Source organism: Capricornis sumatraensis, chromosome 3 (assembly GCF_032405125.1).
Source record: "Capricornis sumatraensis isolate serow.1 chromosome 3, serow.2, whole genome shotgun sequence".
Lineage (NCBI taxonomy): Eukaryota > Metazoa > Chordata > Mammalia > Artiodactyla > Bovidae > Capricornis > Capricornis sumatraensis.
The window spans coordinates 151,886,913-151,906,654 of record NC_091071.1 but is presented as its reverse complement, the minus strand read 5'-3'; the positions used below and the strand labels follow the sequence as shown (position 1 = coordinate 151,906,654).

The 19,742-nt window shown below is 54.5% G+C and overlaps 2 protein-coding genes across 3 annotated transcripts in view; both read right to left on the bottom strand.

Annotated features, from left to right (window-relative positions):
- SPEG (striated muscle enriched protein kinase) overlaps positions 1–4,940 on the bottom strand; it is a 57,654-nt gene extending 52,714 nt beyond the window's left edge. Inside the window, exon 1 of the mRNA XM_068967617.1 lies at positions 4,553–4,940. Coding sequence (XP_068823718.1) covers positions 4,553–4,940 — 388 coding nt within the window. The remainder of the gene's footprint in view (positions 1–4,552) is intronic.
- A 6,982-nt stretch (positions 4,941–11,922) lies between these two features.
- Positions 11,923–18,905, bottom strand: DES (desmin). 2 transcript variants are annotated; one of them, XM_068967293.1, is made up of 9 exons: positions 18,328–18,905; positions 17,290–17,350; positions 17,073–17,168; positions 16,793–16,954; positions 16,498–16,623; positions 15,866–16,086; positions 14,531–14,574; positions 12,927–13,009; positions 11,923–12,714 (listed from the first exon to the last, which is right to left on the bottom strand). In XM_068967293.1, exons 1-9 carry the CDS (start codon positions 18,903–18,905, stop codon positions 12,673–12,675), a joined length of 1,413 nt encoding a protein of 470 aa, XP_068823394.1. In that variant the 3' UTR covers positions 11,923–12,672. The 2 variants fall into 2 exon arrangements, with proteins under 2 accessions (XP_068823394.1, XP_068823395.1); XM_068967294.1 differs by lacking the exons at positions 16,498–16,623; positions 16,793–16,954 and having other exon boundaries at positions 15,866–15,942.
- Between the last annotated feature and the right edge of the window lie 837 nt (positions 18,906–19,742).

Sequence of the window (19,742 nt, the reverse complement as noted above, 5' to 3'; positions counted from 1 at the left end):
CAGCAGGCGTGAGTGACGGGACAGCTGGGCTGAAGAGGGGCCCATGAGACACGGTTCCTGCTCTGGGCTCGCACTGCTCACCCACACAGGCCAGCCTGGAGCATACTCTCAGGGTGGGCCTCCCCAAGCTGGCCCCTGAATGCCCCATTTTCTTCCAAGGTTGGGCAGCTGGGCCGCCCTGCCATTTCTCCAAACCAGACTTCCAACTTCTGCCCCGCGTGTCCCCTTAACCAGAGAAAAGCCATGCCTCATCTCTCACAAAGAGCCTCCACTGAGCCAGACACCCACACCCCACTCTTTGCTGCCTTGTTCTCATCTTCTCCCTTCCTTCCTCCTGTTCACCCTGCTCTGATTTTCTGACATACTATATAATTTTCATATAGTTATGATTATTGCATGCATAATATGTTCCCTCCCTGGAATGTCATCTCTAAGAGGACAGGGATTTTGGTCTTCCCCCCCTCCCCTGACTTATAAATCTCAAGCACCTAACATAGTGATGGGCACTCGGTGGGCACTCCATACATGTGGCACAGGGGAGGGGGCACAGAGCTGTTGGTAGTGAGGATGGGGGTGGGGGGATGGGGACTAAGAATCTTGCTGGAGCAGGTCATTCTCCAGCCTTCCTTCCATCTCTGTTCTGACCCAGACTTTTCTAGAAACTGGAGACGTGACCATCTTGTTTCCACCCAGGATCTTCCTGGGAGGGCTACCCTCGCTTTAGGAAAGTTGTCTTGTGTGTGCTTTGGCTGACTTAACAGCCTCTCTAGTCTCTTTCTTCCCCTCCATGGCTCCTCACTGCTCCTGATCTGGCCCCCCTCCTCCCTAATTAGGACTTGGCATGAAAGGAGGGGGCCACTCTCCATACCCATTCCCAACTCCATGCTGGTTTCCTCCCGGCTTTTCTTCCACACTGTCCACATTCTAGGTGTAAAAGATGATACTGCACCGTCTAGCTCCAGGCAGCTCCTGCTGGAGTCCCCAACCTTTCTCTTGCTAAATTGGCCTTCCTTACTTCTCTCTAATCTCTCCTCTCCATGCCTTCAAGTCCCCTGCATGTTTTATTACCATCTGTTGACCTCTGGCCGTTCTGATTCGCACCAGGGTACCCCAGGCCCTGGCTATGAGACTTCTGACTGCCAAACACGGTGAGCATTGTCAGCTTGCGCCCTCCCTTGGCTGTGCTCTCTCCTCCTTAACCCCACCCTTCAGTATAGGCCTCCCTCTCCAGTCACACATGCCCCAAGCTTTGAGGGTGGTGTTTGCCCTGATTACTTGACTGGCACATAGCTTCTCAGCCCATCCAAATGGGAGCCTGATGTTTTGACAGAGAAGAATGCCTGCCTATTTTGGAGACAGCAGAGGCTAGGGAGAGAGTGGAGATGCTGGCAGGGGGATACTTGGGGATACCGACAGAGGGATAGTTACGATGCTAGATCCTGGCCTCAGTCTTCCCACTCCTCTCTTTCTGAGGACAGGCACTGTGGACCTAGACTCAGATCTGGGTCTGCCACCTCACTCACCAGGTGACGTTGGGTAAATTCCCTCTTTGAACACCAGTTTTCTTTTATGTATAATGGTCATAACAGTAACCTGGAACTTAGAAAACTAAATACTGAAATGAGATAGGGTGCTTTACACATGTTAAACACAAGTATCCTGCATCTCTGCCATCTTCACTATTTCTAGTCTTTCCTCATTGTCTTCTCAAGGCCCCAGCTTCCCCAACCATGCCAATATCCCTCTATCCCTGAGCTAACATCTTGGGCCTCAGAAGTGCCAGGAACCTTAGCATCACCCTGTCTTGCTGAGCCAGATGGCAATCCCAGCCAGGAAACTGCCTGCTTCCCTCTGCAGCCAGGTCCTGGCTGGACTTCCTCGAGAACCCTGAAGTCCTCCTGCATTGATCCCAACCAAGAAAGTTTTCCATGAGGAAGTCTGAGCGACGCTGAGCTGCTTGCCCAACTGATCTTGACGGAGACCTCTCGCTGGGCAGGGACTGGTGGAGGGTGGGCAGTAGGAAGAGAAGGAAGCCAGACTCAGCCAACATTACCAAAGCAAAGCCCCTCCCTCACCAATCAGGTGGGAGGGGCATAGTAGTCAAGCATGTGGTTCTTGGCAGTGGGACAGACCCAGGCTTCCATCCTTGCCTTGCCATCTCCTATCAGTAAAACCAAGATGCTTCATTTAATCCCTCTGGGCCTCAGGTTCCCTAGGGTTGCTGTGGGACTTAAATGATATATCAAAGGGTACGATAGCATATTGCCTGCCACACAGCAGCATAGTGGCTATTCATACTATTAAAAATTGCTACTAAGAATTATTACCAATGAATCATAATTGCAAAGCTGCTATTGGGGCAAAGCTCCTACCAGTATGAAAAGTTCTCAGATGTGACTTGCTGCAGCCCAACCCTCTTCCTGTTTTGACATGAGTGACAAAAGGTCTCCAATCCAGTCCCCCAGCACCCAGGATCCTTTCCTTACCCCAGCCTTTCAAATATGCTGTTCCATTAGAGCAGCCTGCAGACCGGCCTCCTGGCCTCTGGCTAGGTATGTCCAGCCAGGGCTCAGATCTGCTGACCCTGCCACCTGGATTCCAGAGGGGCTGGGGGGGGGCTCTAGCATCCTGTCACTCTTCCCACTCTGGGGGACCAGGGCAGGCAAGGAGGTTCTCATCTTCAGAAAGGCTCTCCATACGACAGACAGCTCCTTCTCCCTTTTCTTTCTCCTCCCTCCAGAACTTAAGAGGTAAAAAAGCCCCCAGAGCCCAAACTCAGAGGACTGGGTTCTGAGATCTGGGATGGGCATAACTAGCTGTTTGTCTTTAAGCAGACAGCTAGTCGTGACCTCCCCCTCTGCTCTGGACCACAGCATTCTCACCCTTAAAGCTGCAGCCTGTGGACCTGCAGTTCTCTGTGGTCCTTTCTGACTCTAAACAAACATAATGATACCAGGATCCTTCTCAGCACTTCTCTTTGTCCCATATCTCTCTCCTCCAAGTTGTGTTCACATCAACTTGTCGATTGTGCCTTTATTTATGTTCTGTTTTCAGCCCCCTTTGCCCCTGAACAAAGGCCCTCAAGGAGTCCCATCTTCCCCCAGCTCAGAGTTCTGCCAGGACGAGCCCCAGCCCCAGCACCAGAGTGAGTGCGAGGAAAGCCTGTACCTGGCCAGGTGTGAAGCCAACCAAGACAAGCCAGCCTTGGCCCTCTCGATCATTGAAGAGGAAGGTGGGCAGGGCAGAGCTAGGGAGAGAGTGGAGATGCTGGCAGAGGGAGGCTGAGCCTCCTCTCCAGCTCCCGCAGCTGCACCCTGCAGCCTTCTTTACCCTCCAGCTGCTGAGTTCCTTCAGGATGCTGGAGCTGTGCAGCTTGCTATACCCGGGGAGCATGGTATGCCTTCTCCTCAGTCCCTCAGCAGTCCCCCTACATGACACTACCCAGCCAAGGTGAGAATTCCCTCTTGAAAATGTCCAGGACAAACTCATGATCTCCAAGCTCTTTGCCATCTCCCCCAGTTGCAGCTTTCTTCCTCAGAAATCTATTTCGTAAGACTCAGTCTGCTGAGATTCTGTCTTCAGCCTAGAGAAGAACTGGTTTAGGGGCTGAGGAAGTCAAAAAGGAAGCCTAAAACACTGACCCAAGGAGATTTGGCCCTGGCCTGCACCCACACCAGCCCCAGCAGGACCCTGAGCACAGGGCCCAGTCTTATGCCCCTTCCCTTCCACCTAGGACCATCACCCACTCCTTCACAGATACAAGCAGGGCCATGCCCCCTTCCATGCCCTCTGAACCTGGGGGAGACATGGCCCATGCACTTCCCATACCAATTCCACAAGCCCCTCATCTGCTGGCACCACCAGACCCCTGCACTGCCCGCCCGTGCACATGCACACGGCGGGCTTGCGTGTGGATTCTCAGGCACTCCCCTCCATATGTGCTGGGAACCCCCAACCCAGGCTCTGCCTCCTGCTGCTCTGCACCCTATCCTGCTGCTCTGCACTCTATCCTGCTGCTCTGCACCCTATCCGTACTTGTCCACCCACTGGCCCCTTCCAGCCTAGTGCTGACCACACCAACCTGCCCTGGCAATGGACTATGAGGAGTTCTGACCCATCCCCTCAACACCACAGCCAAACCAGGGGAGCCCGCCTCCTCCTTCAGACATGCAGGCATGGCTGAAGAGGCAGATTCCGAGTCTAAATTATCAGAGCTGGGGAAAACAGTTTCCCCAGGAGGCCCCCCTCTACAGGGAAATTAGGAGGGTTCCCACTATGCAGTGCTCAGAGAGGCCTGAGTGGGGCTCAGGCTTGGCTTACCAAACGCTGACCCTTAACCTCTGACCTTCCTGTGGGGAGCCTCTCTACCTTGACACCCACTTTCCCTGCACTTTCCTCTTGACGGGCACTCCTGGGTCAGCACATCTGAGAAGCCAGAGCACCCAGGAAAAGGCTGGATGAGCAGATGCCTCTACCGAGCGGCGGCCAGGGTAACCTTCTCTACCTATGAGCACCCCCTCCCCCCCCGGCTTGGCCCCCACCGCCGCATTACCTCCGACCTCCAGCACGGTGAGAACCGCCTCGCAGGAGGCCTGGCCCCGCTCGTTCTGGGCCCTGCAGCTGTACACGCCGGCATCCCGCGGCCCGCAGCTCCGCAGCCACAGGCAGCTGGGCTCGGGGGCCGGCGGGGGCAAGCGCTGCCCATCCCGGAACCAGCTGAGGCTGGGCTGGGGCGTCCCGCTCACTACCACCCGCAGCCGCACGTCGCTGCCCGCAGACACCGCCGCGTCCTTCAGGGGCCGCAGGAAGACCGGCGCCCCGGCCACCGCGGCCGCCGCCCCTCCGCCGGCCCCCACTTTGGCCCTCTTCGGGGGCACCCCGGGGCTGGGGGGTGCCCTCGTGCCCGCGTCCTCGCCTCGCGTGCCCCGGGCTTTCTGCATGGCCTCTGCGAGTTGAGCTGGGGAGACGCCGGAACTGGACGGCCACGGGGGCACCCGGGGGATGTTGCCCTGGGAGATGAGTCCTGGGGGGCCGGCGCCCTGCCTTCCTGCCGCCCGCCCGCCTTCGGCCTGTGCTACCCAGAAGGTCACCGGGGCGGCCGCGGTTGCGCCTCGGGGGCTATTTTTAGGCCCCCCGGCTCGGGTTGCGAGGGAGCAGTGGAGGGAGGGGGCAGCAGAGGAGGGGACTTGGACTCTGTTCTGCTTCTTCTCCCTCCTTTAGGAGTCCCCGTCGCCCCCACCCCCTTGGCTTATACGGGTCCCTGAGGCCTTTTCCAAGCCCCCTACCCTGTGGTGTGCCCCGCCCCCTAGCCACCCACTCATGGAGTCGGGTTACCCTTGGGCTAAATCCCATTTCCCTTCCTCCCTCCTCCTAGGTCTCTGATTCCCAGCCCCACGCGGCAGGAGGAGAGAGAGAGAGAAGGTCCCGGGTGAGACCTCTGAGAGGCAGATGGGCAAGCAGGCCCAAGTGGAGGTGAGCAGAGGCTGGGCAAGAGGGACCAGTGGCTTCCCCCAGCCTCCATGACAGCCGTGGTGAACAGTAAGACCTGGAGCAGGGAGTCAGGTGGACCAGCCCCCAGCTAGTCCCTGCCCTTACTTGCTGGGTGACATCAAACCTCTCTCAACCTCCACATCTTCATTTGTAAGAACTGAGTCGTTGTACAGAGTTGCAACAGGCAGAGAAGAGTGGGAAGGATGTTCCAGGCAGAGGGAACAACATGACCAAAATCAGAGCATGTGAAAATAGATGATGTGTGCCAAGAATGAGAGGAGTCTGGGGAGTTCTTTGGCGGTCCAGTGGTTAGAACTCACACTTTGATTGCCAAGTGCACAGGGTTTGAGCTATGGTAGGGGAAGGAAGATCTCACAGGCCACCCAGCAAAGCCAAAAGGAGAATCAGAGGAGTCTGCAAGGATTGAACCTCAGTGGGTGAGTCCTGACAGGAGGACCTTTGCTCCCTAAGGTCTCTATCCTGATGGCCCTGGGGTGGGGGGTGGGGGACGCGAGTAGGGCACTGCAGGGCATTAAGCAGTAGGATAATATGGTCAGAACTGTTTTTTAGAAGGATTCCTCTGGCAGCCACAGTGGGGAGGGTGGATTTGAGATGGAAGACTTGGGAGCCCGTTAGAACCTGTGGTTCTTAAAGTATTGTGTACTGTGCTGGGTCGCTTCCATCGTGTCTGACTCTTTGCTACCCCATGGCCCGCCAGGCTCCCCTGTCCATGGGCCTCTGTTAAAAGCACAGCTTTCCGAGCTCCACTCCCAGAGGGCTCCATTCCTGGGAGGGCCCTGGAATTGGCCCAGTGACTCTGATGCACCTGAGAGCTGTACTTTGAAAAACGTCAAGCGAAGACATTATTGCTTTTAAAAGTCTAAGTGAGGCTTATATGATGAGACGATCTGTGTCTTAACTCTGGTGGTAGTCGTGTGAGTCTACACATGTAATAAAATTTCATAGAACCAAATACCTGCACGCGCACACACGCGTGCGCACACACACACACACACACATGAGTGCACAAACTGATAAAATCTGAAGAAGATGGTGGACTGTATCAATGGCAGTTTCCTGGCTGTGATACTGTACTAGAGTTATCTAAGATGTTACCATTCTAGGAAACCAGGTAAATGATACACAGGATCTCTCTGTACTGTTTCTTATAACTGCATGTGAATCTACAATGATCTCAAAATAAAATGCTTTAAAAAAGTTTAGGTGAGAAAGCCAGATCTGACCTTGAGCCCTGAGGGATGAAGCCTGGGAAAAGCAGGGAGGAGCTGGGAGTCATTAGATGGAGAAAGTTAGCCTTTTCCCTCCCTGCCAACCCTCCCCATCCCCACTGTCATTCTGGGAGGCTCAAGAAAGTGTGCTTGTGTCTATGTGTACACGGAGAGGGCAGAGAAGAAACCATGTAAACACTGGATTATGTCTACAGGGATGAGAGCCTTGACGAATGAAATCTCTGGCTTTAGTTTACGTACATTAACGCTTACTTTTCGTGATGTGCAGTTCTGCTGGTTTTGACAAATGTGGACGACTGTGCACCTGGTTCCCCAGGACCGTACAGAACAGTCTCATCACCCTAAAGATGGGCCTGAGTGTCTCCTTCATAGTCAACCATGCCCCCTCCACCAACTCAGGCACCCACAGATGTTGAATTCTCAAACGTAAATTGAATTCTATAAAGTAAAAATGGGGAGGCGGGGAAGACATTGTAAGCACATGGAACACCAAGACTAAAAGAAAGATTTGAGACTATTTTTTAAAAACCAATAACCCAAAACTTTCTAGCACTATGCCTCAACAATTTGCATGGAATGTAGTAGGTGGTCTGCAAATAAACGTTGGCTGGTTGGTTGAATAAATTAACTCTGTGATCTTGATCAAGTTATTTAACATCTCTCAGCCTCAGTTTCCTCAACTATAAATTGGAGTAGCTCAACTCAGGGTTTATTCATTCATTCAACAAACACTTTTTAGTTCCTCCTGTGTGCCCAGCACTGTGCTGGCCTCTAGAGAAATAGCAGCGAACAAAACAGACAAAGGAGACCTCCCTGGTGATCCAGTCATTGGGAATCCGCCTGCCAATGCAGGGGACATGGGTTTGATCCCTAGTCCAGGAAGATTTCCATTTGCCGAAGGGCAGCGAATCCCATGCCACAACTTCCAGAGCCTGTGCTCTCGAGCCCGAGTTCCTCAACAAGGGAAGCCACCACAAGGAAAAGCCCAGGCACCACAACAAGAGAGTAGCCCCTACTCGCCTCAATCAGAGAAAGACTGCCTGCACACAGCAACAAAGACTCAGTGCAGCCAAAAATAAATAAACAAATTTTAAAAAAGAAACAGAGGGTTCCTACCCCCGTGTTGCTTATACTCAAGGAAGGAGACAACTATAGAGAAACAAATTATAAAGATCAGTAGAAGATAAGTATTCTGGGGCAATGAAGCAGGGTAAGGGAGATGGGAGGGGGTACTTCCCAGGTGGCACTACTGGTAAAGGGTCCACCTGCCAATGCAGGAGGCGCAGGAAACTCAGGTTCGATCCCTGGGTCAGAAAGATGCCCTGGAGGAGGAAATGGCAACCTATTCCAGTATTGTTGCCTGGAGAATCCTATGGACAGAGGAACCTGGTGGGCTACAGTCCACAGCATCACAAAGGGTTGGACACAACTGAAGTGACTTCACACACACACGGGAGATGGGAGTGTGATGGGGGCTTGCACTTCGGAACAGAGTGGTAGGAATTGGCCTCACCAGGAATTGTTGAGCCAATCTTGAAGGGGTGAGGAGACCAACGGAGCAGAAGTCTGGGCAGGACTGCTCCAGGAAGCATATGCCCTGTAGGCTCCAGAAGAGCAGGGCTGGGGAGAGTGTGGGGGAGCTAGAGGGACATGAGGTCAGACAGGCAGTGGGGGCCAGATGGCCTAGCATCTTGTAGGCCATGACCCTTTTATTCCTAGTGAAATGAGAAGCCATCTCAGAGGATTCTGAGCCGAGGAATTACATGATCTGACTTAGGTTGTTGTGATGGCTTTAAATTATTATATTAAATATTAAAACAAATATTAACTATTTAAAAGGGCCTGGCACAGAGCCTGGAACGTGGCTTGTTCTCTCCTGGTTGAATGACCATAATGGGGGCTTTCGCTGAGGTGTGGGGAGGAGTGTGTGGGCCTGGGTCGGGAGGGCACAGGCCCTGGCAAGTCGCGGGCGCCCTCTCCTGGCGGAGCCCGCACTGGCTGTGACGCCGGAAGCCCTCCAGCCCTCGCCAGGGCCCTCACCTAGAGCAGCTGGCTGCAAGGCGCTCATCTGTCCCTCAGAACGGCCCCACAGTGCCCTGCGGCCTGGCGCCCAGCTGGTGTGTGCTGCCAGTCTGCCCTGCTTTGCAATCACAAGCCTGTGGTGTCATGGAAAGAAATCTGCTCTCTGGAGGCCAAGGAGCAGGGGCCCCTGTCCTCCTCTGCCAATGATACGCTGTGTGACCTTGGCAGTTCACCCGTCTCTCTGGGCCGCGGGAGATTCCTCCAAGTCATAATGAGGCACCATGTGCCTGGCACATGGCAAAAGCTCACTGTTTGATGAATCAGTGAATGAAGTGGGGACCGTCAACCTTTCTGGTAAATATTTAATTTAGAGAAAAGTAAATAAAAGTGCCCAGTGGGTATTCATTCAACAAGTATTTAAATATTTGATGGGCACCTTCTATGGACAAAGCCCTTTCCCAGGCACCAAGAGTAGTGAATAAAATGAATGAAAACCTTGCCCTTGGTTAGCTGACATTTTAGGTATTGAAGCAAAGGCCAGTGATTTGCATATGAGTCCTGGGCAGGCTGGTGGTCAGAGGAGGAGTTTGAGAAGCGGTGAGTGAGTGGAATGCTTTGTCTCCAGGCGCAGGGGTGGCGGGATAGCCAGAGACAGACAGGATAGGAAAGGGCCTGCTGAGACGTCAGTTCTTGGCTTATGGACATATTTGCTTCCACAATCCTTCCCACTCCACCTGCTCAGGTGGGGTCTGAGTTGGTCTGGAACTGCTCCCATGGTGGGAAGCTGGTCAGCCCTCTGAACCCTCTTATTTCTCAGTGTTCAGATGCCAGTTCCCAAGGAGTAGGAGAGGTTTAGCCATGGAGGGGATGGGGTGTACGTGTGCGTGGGTGCACACTGAAGATCTGGGTGTATGGGTATGACCACCAGAGACCCAGATCTTTTTCAGTTTATTTTTGTTCATTCTCTGGGATCAGGCCACATGCATCTCCTCTGCCCCAGATTCCTAGGTCATGGTCCAACCCCCAGGGAGACAGACAAACCAGAGGGCTTAGAACCAGAAGCTCCAGTCCAGGAAGGCTTGACTCAGACCATGCTTTCCCCTGGGCCTCCTCCCAGGTGGGTAGCCATCACAGAGACAAATATGTGTGGGAAGGAAGGGCTTTCTGACCTTCAGAGCTGTCCCAGCAAGAAGTGGCCCCCAAAGAGGCAGTGTGTTCTTAGACCCAAGAGACATTCAAGCGTAGCCTTAGGACAGCTAGTCAAGATGTGGGACTTCCTGGGGGTCAAGTCATGGCCTGGGGGCCTTTGAGATCCGGGTCTGCCAGTCTTAAAGAGTCCTCCACTTCCTCCTTCTAGTGACCAGTCTACACCTAAACCTTTTTTGGGAAGGTAGGGAAGCCCCTAAGCCTTTCTCTGACCTCATGTCCCTTTATCCTTTGTGCGGTAGATGAATGCTCGGAACTCATTCAGAGGGAAGAGCAAGCTGAGAGACTCCGGAGGTTACTCACAGATACACAAACACCACCACGCCCACATGGGCCCACCTCACCCAGGAGTCTCTCTCACACAGAGGAGCTCAGATTCCAGGGCCCCTCATAGGCCCAGGATAAGAAGGCGCTGCCCTCCTCTATCCCAGTGTGCACAGGAAATGCCCCTGCTCATTTCTGTTGGGGGTCCACCACGGGTTGATTGGGGGGGGGGGGGTGTTCTGGGGCCTGCAGGGTTCACTCTGTTGGAGGATTGTGGGGAAAGGAAGGGAGGGGGGAGACATGGGGTTTTAGCCCCAGATGCTCCCAGGGCAAGATGAAGGATAGCATACCTTAAAGAAGGGGGTCCCTCCTGGAGCCCTGGAGGGAGGGACCGCACAAGTTACGGGTTGGGGGGGGGGGGGGCTGGCAACTCATGAGCCAGGGCTGCATCCAAGAAGGGGGAGAAAGAGACACCAGAAAGGTTTTTGGAAGCTTCTGGAAAAAGCCAGTTAGGAACAACATATTAAGGACTTTAGGACTAAAGCTCTATTGGATTTATTTCCCTTACAAACTGTCCAAATTTATCATGTCTGTGATCTCTACCCTCTTCCCGCTTCTAAAGGGTAACCTCTTAAATCTGAGGAGTGGTTGGAAGACAGAGACCTACATGGATCCATCAAGCTTCCTAAATCTCTAATCCACCTGGAATTTATTTTTTGGAAGGAGTGAAAAGACAGATTTCACTGCTGCCCCTGTCCATGTCTACCATGCCCAGAACTGAATAATTAAGGTTTCCCCACAGAAACCTTTAAGATATCTGTGTTAATGTTTTATTTTATGATTTTTTTTTCCATATGTCCTACATTCCCTATCTTCCCAAATTCTCCCAAGATTTCCCTTTGGTATTTTAATTAAGATTGTATTACACTGAAATTATAAGCTAACATAGGATGACTTGACAACTTTTTTAGAGCAGTGAGTCTTCTTTTCCAAGGATGAGATAGAGCTTTCTGTTTTTCTTAACAAGGTCATTTTTCCTGAATTGGCCTTGGAGCTTCGAAGATCCAGGTTTAGTGTGAAGAGGGTGTAAGCTACCTTAGGCAAGGACCACAGGAGCCCTACTTCAGAGCAGTGCGTGGGGGCAGTCCTGGTAATGGGGCATAACAAGAGGTATGTGTGAGTCCCCAGCAAAAGCCCCCTCCCTCATATGCTACACACATACAGCCAGGCTGCAAGGCTCTGGGAACAGAAGGGGTGGCAGGCCCTGGGGGACAGTCTGGCTGGGTAGGAAGGCAGCACACAGTTCACCTCAAGAAGCGATACAAGGAATTTCCTGGTGGTCTAGTGGTTAGGACTCCATGCTTCCCTTGCAAGGGCACAGGTTCAATCCCTGGTCAGGTAACTAAGATCCCTGGTTAGGTAACTAAGATCTCGCAGGAAGGCAGCACACAGTTCACCTCAAGAAGTGATACAAGGAATTTCCTGGTGGTCTAGTGGTTAGGACTCCATGCTTCCCTTGCAAGGGCACAGGTTCAATCCCTGGTCAGGTAACTAAGATCTCACATGTTGTGTTATGTGGCCCAAAAATATTAAAAAAAGAAAAAAAAAAAAGAGGTAGTGCGACAGGGCTCTCTCAGAGAAGACCTGGCAGTCAAAACAGCAGGGGCCGTGCTAGGCTTGTGCTTATCTTTTTTATTGTTTCTTTCTGTTCAGAGCCCCTGCAGCGGGGAAGGGGCAGGCATGGGGAGGTGGGCCCCCCTGCCACCTGCCTGAGACCGCTCTCTCCTCTCTCCTCTTCTCTCCAGCATCTCGCCCACCCTCTCTCTTTCTGCATCTCCTGCTCCCACATCTGGCACCTTCGGGGGTTCTCTCTTGCAGCCCCTGCCTTGTAAGCCCACCTCGGGAAAGTAAGGGACCATGGGGTCAGTCTTGAGCCCCCCAGTCTCCACGGGGGTGGGGGCTATGTCCCCAGTTACCTGCATGGCTTGCCGAGGATGCTGCCTTTCTGACTCAGGCCGGGGAGGGGGTAATGGGGAGGTCCACAGGGCTTGACCTGACCCTGAGGGGTTCCTACGTCCTGCTCTGGAGTCCCCTTCAAAGCCATATGCTAGAGCCTGAGGTCACGGAGGTGGGAAGGGTAAGGTCACTGCCATGTCTTGGCTCCAGCCTGGCCCTGCCCAGCACACTCCAAGGGCGGCCCAGGGCCAGGCCCCCTCACTTCAACATCCAGACCTCACACGGCAGGGGCTCCCTGTGCCCGGGAGGGTTGGGCCAGGTCCCCTGTGGGGACCAGGACGGGTGGTCGCAGTGAGCAGGGGTCAGAGGCTGTGAGCGGAGCACTGTGGCTGGGGGTGGTGCCCTGGGATGGAGGGAGGCTGGCTTTAGGAGGCAGTGAGGACAGAGGTGAGCACGGTCTCTGGCGGCAGAGAGGTCTCTGGCTTTAGAGCACCTCATGCTGCTGCTGTGTGGCCTCACTGACGACCTGGAGAGGAAGAGAAACCCAGTCTAACCCAGGGCTGGCCAGAGAATGGAGTCATGACCCCGGGACACCTCCTCCCCAGCATGGCAGACCCTTCTGCCCCCAGGCAGAACCAGCACGGCTGGTAGAAGACACCTGGCTGACAGCACCCCCCCCCAGACACACCCCACAGGCCCCCCCACCTCAGGGGTAAGGGTTCCAGGCAGACCACTCACCTCCCCGTCCCGAGTCTCGATGGTCTTGATCATCACCGTCTTCTTGGTATGGACCTCAGAACCCCTCTGCTCAGGGCTTGTTTCTGTAACAGATTCATCCACATGCTCAGCCTGACCAAGGCCAGGCCTGGCTGTTCCTGTGGCTGGGAGTCCTTCCCTGGTCTCACTGGGCAAAGCCCGGAAGACGCCCACCCCCTCAATATGGGCCTGTTACTTTTTCAGCAAAACATCTTCCTTGTGCCCAGCACCCAGTAGGTGGCTCTGCAGACCCAAGGGGCTGCCCAGGGCTGAGCTAAGACAAAGAGCCAACAGGTGTGCTCCAGGTGTTGGCAGGTTCAAGAGGGTGAGGGATCACCTAGGCCCCAGGCCACCCAGCATTCCCGCCCCCGCACCAACACCCCTCCTCACTCCCCCTCCACCCCTGGTCCCCAGGAGATCCCTGCAGGAATTTGAACCCTGACAGTGAGGACCCTAGAGCCCAGAACCAAGGCACTCTTTTGAAGGATCTCATGGTACCCAGCCCCCTTTGACTCCGGATGAACAACTTGATGTCTTAATGAAAGAGAGATGGACAGGAATCAGTCACTGATTTATTGTGTAGATGGCCAGTCACTTGTCCCTCCATGCCTCAGTTTCCCCACTGTGAAATGAACGGTAACAGCAGTACTTGCCCTGTCATGGCCCAGAACTACTGACTTGAAAAACCATTAAGCGATTTTAAATGCAAGGCTCACACTTGGTATCTGCATAAACTGCTAACCGAAGAGAGCCATTCTGAGTTTTATTGGAAGGGTCAAATTTAGGTCCTTGGTGTTATGAGTTTGGTGTTCATAAATCTCCTTAGCAGTCAGCCAGCCTGTGATGAACACTGCAACTCGATGGAGCACAGCATGTATTTTTTTCTGATGGAAATGAACATTGAATATATAAAAGATTTGATCTAGGAAAGGCGAAGCTGCCAAGGACTCCAACTTGCTTTCCTAATGTATCATTAGAGCGTGTTTTTCTGCTCTCCGGGGTTGGGAAGCCACTCCATCTGCATATTACTAATGTCAGAATGGCAGAATGCCCTAGGAGTTCGTTCTTTTAATTGTTTGGCTTTGCTAAGGTTTGGCTTCATTTTTTAAAGCAAGCACCCAACATCTTGCTCCAGAAAGCTGGAAATGTTCAGCAAGCAGCTGGAGGCCAGTGGAGGGTGCTTGGCAACTTGTCAAACAGACAATAAGTGGTGGGTGCCTTGTAGCTCAGGCATAGGGTTCTAGATGCTTCTGCTGCCAGGTTCCCAAGGATACCCTGGTACTTCCTCAGAGTTTGGGTATATTAGAAAAAAGAAACTGTTGGCCACTTAATATTCCCAGAAGATGCAGGGGACATGGTCATATAATACAACACCATGAAATTTAAAAAATAATAATAAAAAGCTCCCTTTGTCAGAAGATGTCTCTACCTAAACGTCCCCATTCTCCCGCAGCAGCCCCCTTTCTGTTCCCCAGACCCCAGCCCTGTCCCTATGGTGTATCCTCCCCTCCTGGCTGGCCTCGGGCAGTGCCCGCTGGCCTCCTACCCTCTGCCACTCCAGCTTCTACTTGCCAACACGCACTTACCTCGGAAGTTGAGGGCAGAGAAGGTCTGGATAGGGAGGTTGATCCTAAAAGGAGAGAGACCAGGCCCCCAAAGGGTTAGGACCCTCCATCTCTCTCGTCACCACCCCTCAAATCTTGCCCTGATCCTCTGTAAACATCATCCTCAGCTGTCCCAGTCCCACTGACTTCAACACTGCTTGGGGCATGGGGCCAAAGGCCAACTCGAGCTGTCCCAGGAACTGTCCCTTCTGGAAGGATCACCCCAGTCCATCTCTGACCTGCTGGTGTGACACCAGGACCCCCACTGCACCCTCCACTGTACCCAGATTTCTTTCTTGCCCTTGGCATTGCAGGGTGTATCAACAGGAGCTGTGGATGACATCCACTGCATGTGCCCACCCTCCAGTCAGTCTGGGAATCTCTGGCCCACTCACAGGAAGGCAAGTTCTAGGAACTGCCACCCCCCACCCCTTTATGCCTAGAGCTGGGAAAATGCAGTGTGACCTTAGCTACCTTAAGGGGTCATTATATGAGGATATTATTCTACAGTATCTGAAATCTTCCTCTCTAAAAATCTGTATCTAAATATGTCAGCTGATTTTTTTAAACTTCAGATTTTATCATTTTTGTGAGCATCAGTGGGCATCATTTTGTTGAGTAAATGACCTGTTTTGAATTGATGTTAAGTTTACATAGTGAAATGCACAGATCTTTAGAGTGCAATCCAGTGAGTTTTGATCAGTGTCTACATCCATGTAACCACCAGTCCAAATCAAGATATAGAACATTTCCATCGATGAAGAAGGTTCCCTTGTGTCCCTTTCTTGTTGCATGGTGTTTTTGTGTCTAAAGGTGATTTGTTCTGAGCGTGTCATTGCATCTTTTCCTGTGAGCACATGTGTGTGTGTACCCACACATGTGTGTGCACCCTCTGAGCATAAATCTCTGCACCTTCTCTCTTAGCCTATCATGTCCCAGCTCCATCTGTCTCTATTCATCTGTATCTGCCCCCTCCCTTTCCTTCCTCATCACTCCCCGCTCTGCTTCCATCTCTCCCTTGACTGGCAGTAATGTTTTATTACTAGTTGCTGAATATGGTTTTATGCTGCTGGTTCTTAATTCTGAAGGTGGATGTGGGAATACTTATATTTCTCTTTTTATAAAAGCTATTAATTAAATCACTTTTTACCCAGGTGGCTTTGGTTAATTCTCTGTAATCAGCGGAGTGGTGGCCTCTTGTATAATATTGTTTCTAGATCTTGTGATGGTGATCCTGAGCCCCGTTTCAGGGCAGGAGGGGGCCCTCAGCACAACCCCCTCCAGGAGCCCATGGCCAGCCTCTGCCGCGCCCCTCACCGGCTCTCCTCGCCCTCCAGCAGCTTCCGGTAGGTGGCAATCTCCACGTCCAAGGCCATCTTGACATTAAGCAGGTCCTGGTACTCGCGCAGGTGGCGGGCCATCTCATCCTTGAGGTGTCGTATCTCCTCCTCCAGGCGGGCAATGTTGTCCTGGTAGCCGCTGGCCTCACTAGCAAAGCGGTCCTCCAGCTCCCTCATCTGCCTCATCAGTGAGTCGTTCTGCAGGAGGGGGTGCCCAGGTCAAGGATGGGCTGTGCTGGTGGTCAGGGGGACACGCGGGGCCCAGGATGGAGAGAGGCACAGTCTCTGGGCCGGGAGGCACCCCAGATGGCCAAGCCTAGGACTTGTCAAAGTCCTCTGAGCCAGGGAACTCGGAACTCAAATGAAGCCTTATGTGGAATATCAGAGAATACAGCTGAAACAAGGGAACATGGCTGTCCACCCTTCCTGCCTCCACGCAGGAGTCCCACGATTCCTGAGAGCCCCCCTGGGAGTCCACCTGTCTGTTTCTACTCCTGTGGTAGGTATGAGGAGACAGGGGCCCAGAGAGGGTGTGTGATGCGCCCGAGGTCACAGAGTGTGAGCTGCAGATGGGAAGGGCTGGGCCAGGCGAGGTGGGCAGGGACTCACGGTGCCCTTGAGGGCGTCAATCTCGCAGGTGTAGGACTGGATCTGGTGGCGGTACTCCATCATCTCCTGCTTGGCCTGGCGCAGAGCGTCATTGTTCTTGTTGGCTGCCTGGGTCAGGTCGGACACCTACGGGCAGAGAGAGGGGGTCCCTGAGATGACGGGAGGATGCAGAATGCAGGAAGGGGTGGGCAAAGAAGCATGGAGACCCCGGGCTCACCCTCCTCCCCAGAGATGGAGCCATAGGAAATACCTCCAGACTGGGATTGAAGGGGCAGAGGGGCCGCCAGAGTCTCACCTTTGACTTGTACCATTCTTCAGCTTCCGAGATATTCTTGGCTGCGATGGTCTCATACTGAGCACGGATGTCCCTGAGGGCAGCTGTGAGGTCTGGTTTCGACATGTCCATCTCCACCTGGACCTGCTGTTCCTGAAGCTGGGCCTGTAGCTCGCGGATCTCCTGCAGGGTATGGCTAGGCTTCAGTCCCCAACCAGCCCCGACACATACCCTCACACCCTCACTCCCAGAGTCCAGCACCACTGCCACCCCTCCAGCCGCTTTCACCAGGGTGTAGTACCTCTTCGTGCACTTTCTTAAGGAACGCGATTTCCTCGTTGAGAGATTCGATCCTGCGCTCCAGGTCAATTCGAGCTAGAGTAGCTGCATCCACGTCCTGGGAAAGGTCAAGTGAGAGGGAGAGGGACACTGATCACCCGGGCAGGGCAGAGGGAGACCAGGCGTGACACAGAGGGGACAGAAGGGGTAAGGCAGCTGGGAGACCCAAGAGGACTCACGGCTCGGAAGGCAGCCAAATTGTTCTCCGCTTCTTCTTTCAGCTGAATTTCCTCTTGCAGCCTGGCAGACACAGGCAGAAGGACAGACAGATGGTGAGGATGAAACAGGCTGGGGAGAAGACTGACTGGGGGCTGCCCAGGGAGTGGGCTCAGAATAGAGTGAGCAGGGCCCGCCCACACAGGGAGGGGACAGGAAGTGGCCCAATCTCTGCCCTGGAGCCACACCCTGGAAGTCCATGTCCTCACTAGTTTGTGACCTCCCTGGGATTAAGAACTGCGTCTTATTTTGTCCACCTCCAGGTTCTTATTTTATCCACCTCCGGGTTCCCAGGCTCCAGCCCCAGCCTGACCCATGTAGGTGCTCATTTAACGTTTGTGACCTGGGTGGTAGGACAGTGATCACTTGGGCAGAAAAGCAGGACCCACCAGTATTTGCTCTATTCTTGCTGCCTGAAGCACAGGGAGCCTGGTGGAGCCACAATCAGTGTTCCAATCTGTCTGAGGGCTGCACATCCCCCCCTCCTCCCAGACTCACTCTCTCCTTTCCTCCAGTTTATCCATCCTCCCTGTAAAGCTTAAGTCTGGCCCAGGGGTCAAGATCCCTTCTCTACCCCCAACCACAGGGCTTCATCACAGATGAACTGAGAACTACTGCTGGCTCCAGATTTCCTTGTCTCCTACCAACCTGTCCTCTTCCTCCCACTGCCTATGGGCCTCCTTTCTCCTTCCATGTGCCCACCTGAACCTAGAAACATCACCCCAGCATCTTAAGATGCTTTGTAAGAAGCACCTGGTCTCCCAAGGTCGCCCATTTCCACTCCATGATGTCCCCAAGAAAATTGGGGCCGTAGCCTCGTCTGCAGCCTGAGAGCACAGGGAAAGGCATGGCGCCTCTTCCCCCTCCCCCGGAGACACAGCTAGCCCACCCTCACCCTGGGTACGATGAGGTACTGACCACTGGACCCAGCCCCAGGCCTAGCCTCCCATGCCCGGCCCCTGGAGAGGGAGGGGGTTCTGGGGGCGCTCGCGGGTGCTCACTTGGCCTTGAGCCGCTGCAGGTCGTCCAGCAGGTTGTCCCGCTCGACGTCGACGCGGGCGCGCTGGTTGGTGAGCACCTCCACCTGGCGCCGCAGCTCTCGCAGCTCCTCCTCGTAGATCTCGGCCACGCGCGTCGGCTCGCGGCCCTTGAGCCGGTTCACCTCCGCAGCAAGAGCCGCGTTCTGCTGCTCCAGGAAGCGCACCTTCTCGATGTAGTTGGCGAAGCGATCATTGAGCTCCTGCAGCTCCACCTTCTCGTTGGTGCGCGTGGTCAGGAACTCCTGGTTCACGGCATCGGCCAGCGAGAAGTCCAGCAGCTCGCCCGCGCCGTAGGAGGAGGGCACGCGGGTCGAGCCCAGCCGGCTGGCCCGCAGCGCCCCCAGGCCCCCGGCCCCGCCCGACGTGCGCGACACCTGGTACACGCGGGACGTCACCGAGCTCGAGGAGCCCTTGGTGCCGAAGCCCGCGCGCGGGAACACCGGCGAGCTCAGCGGGGAGCCGAGCGGGAAGCTGGGGGCCCCGCCGAAAGTGCGGCGGTAGGACGACACCCGCTGGCTGGACGAGTAGGCCTGGCTCATGGTGGCGGCGCGGGCGAGGCTGGGCGGCGCGGAGAAGGAGGCGGCGGGCGGCCGGCCGGAGAGTGGATGTGGCGAGGGGAGACAGGGCCCCCGGCCGTCCGCACTATTTGTATCCCTCCTGACATCAGCCCCCGCCGCCCCTCCCCTGACAGCTGCAGGATCCCGCTGTCCTGCCAGGAAAGGGCGGCCCCTGGCGTGGGGGCGGGGAGGCCAGCTCCCCCGCAAGAGGCCTGAGCCCCTCAGCGGGCGGGTGGTTGGGGGCCCCTGCGGGGTGTGGGAGAGGCTGGCGGACCTAGGAGGGCAGAAGATGGGCAGGCCTGCCAGCTGCTTCACCGGGGCGCAAGCATGTCTGGAGCCCCCGGCCAGGCCCCCTTTCAGTCCTTGGGTGCCTGCCTGATCCTGGGGTGATCAGGGGAGAGAACTAGGGAAAGGCTTCCATTTAGTTTGAGGGGCTTCTTTTGGCTCCAAGGAGATACTTCTGGTCATTTCCTGAAGAGACAAGGCCTATTTCCAAGACAGTCTGCAAATCACCTTTTTTTTTTTTTTTTTCCCTAAAGGTTCTCCGAAAGTGGCAAACATTTCGGAGGGCTCAGGCAAAGACCAGGAATGCCCCAGCCAGGCCTAGTGGAGGAGGGTCTCTGACAGACAGGGAGGATGGGAAGGCCTCCCTGGGTCAGGCAGCCATCCCCACCAGAGCCCACCTCCTCAGGAATGTCCACTAGCATCTGAGGGCCAGCTCCCAGCCTCAGTTTCCCTCTGGATTCATGAAGGCCCTTTTCCACCCCACCCCTACCAGTGAGGGTGTAGCCTCAAGTTTACAAACGACAGGGTGATTTC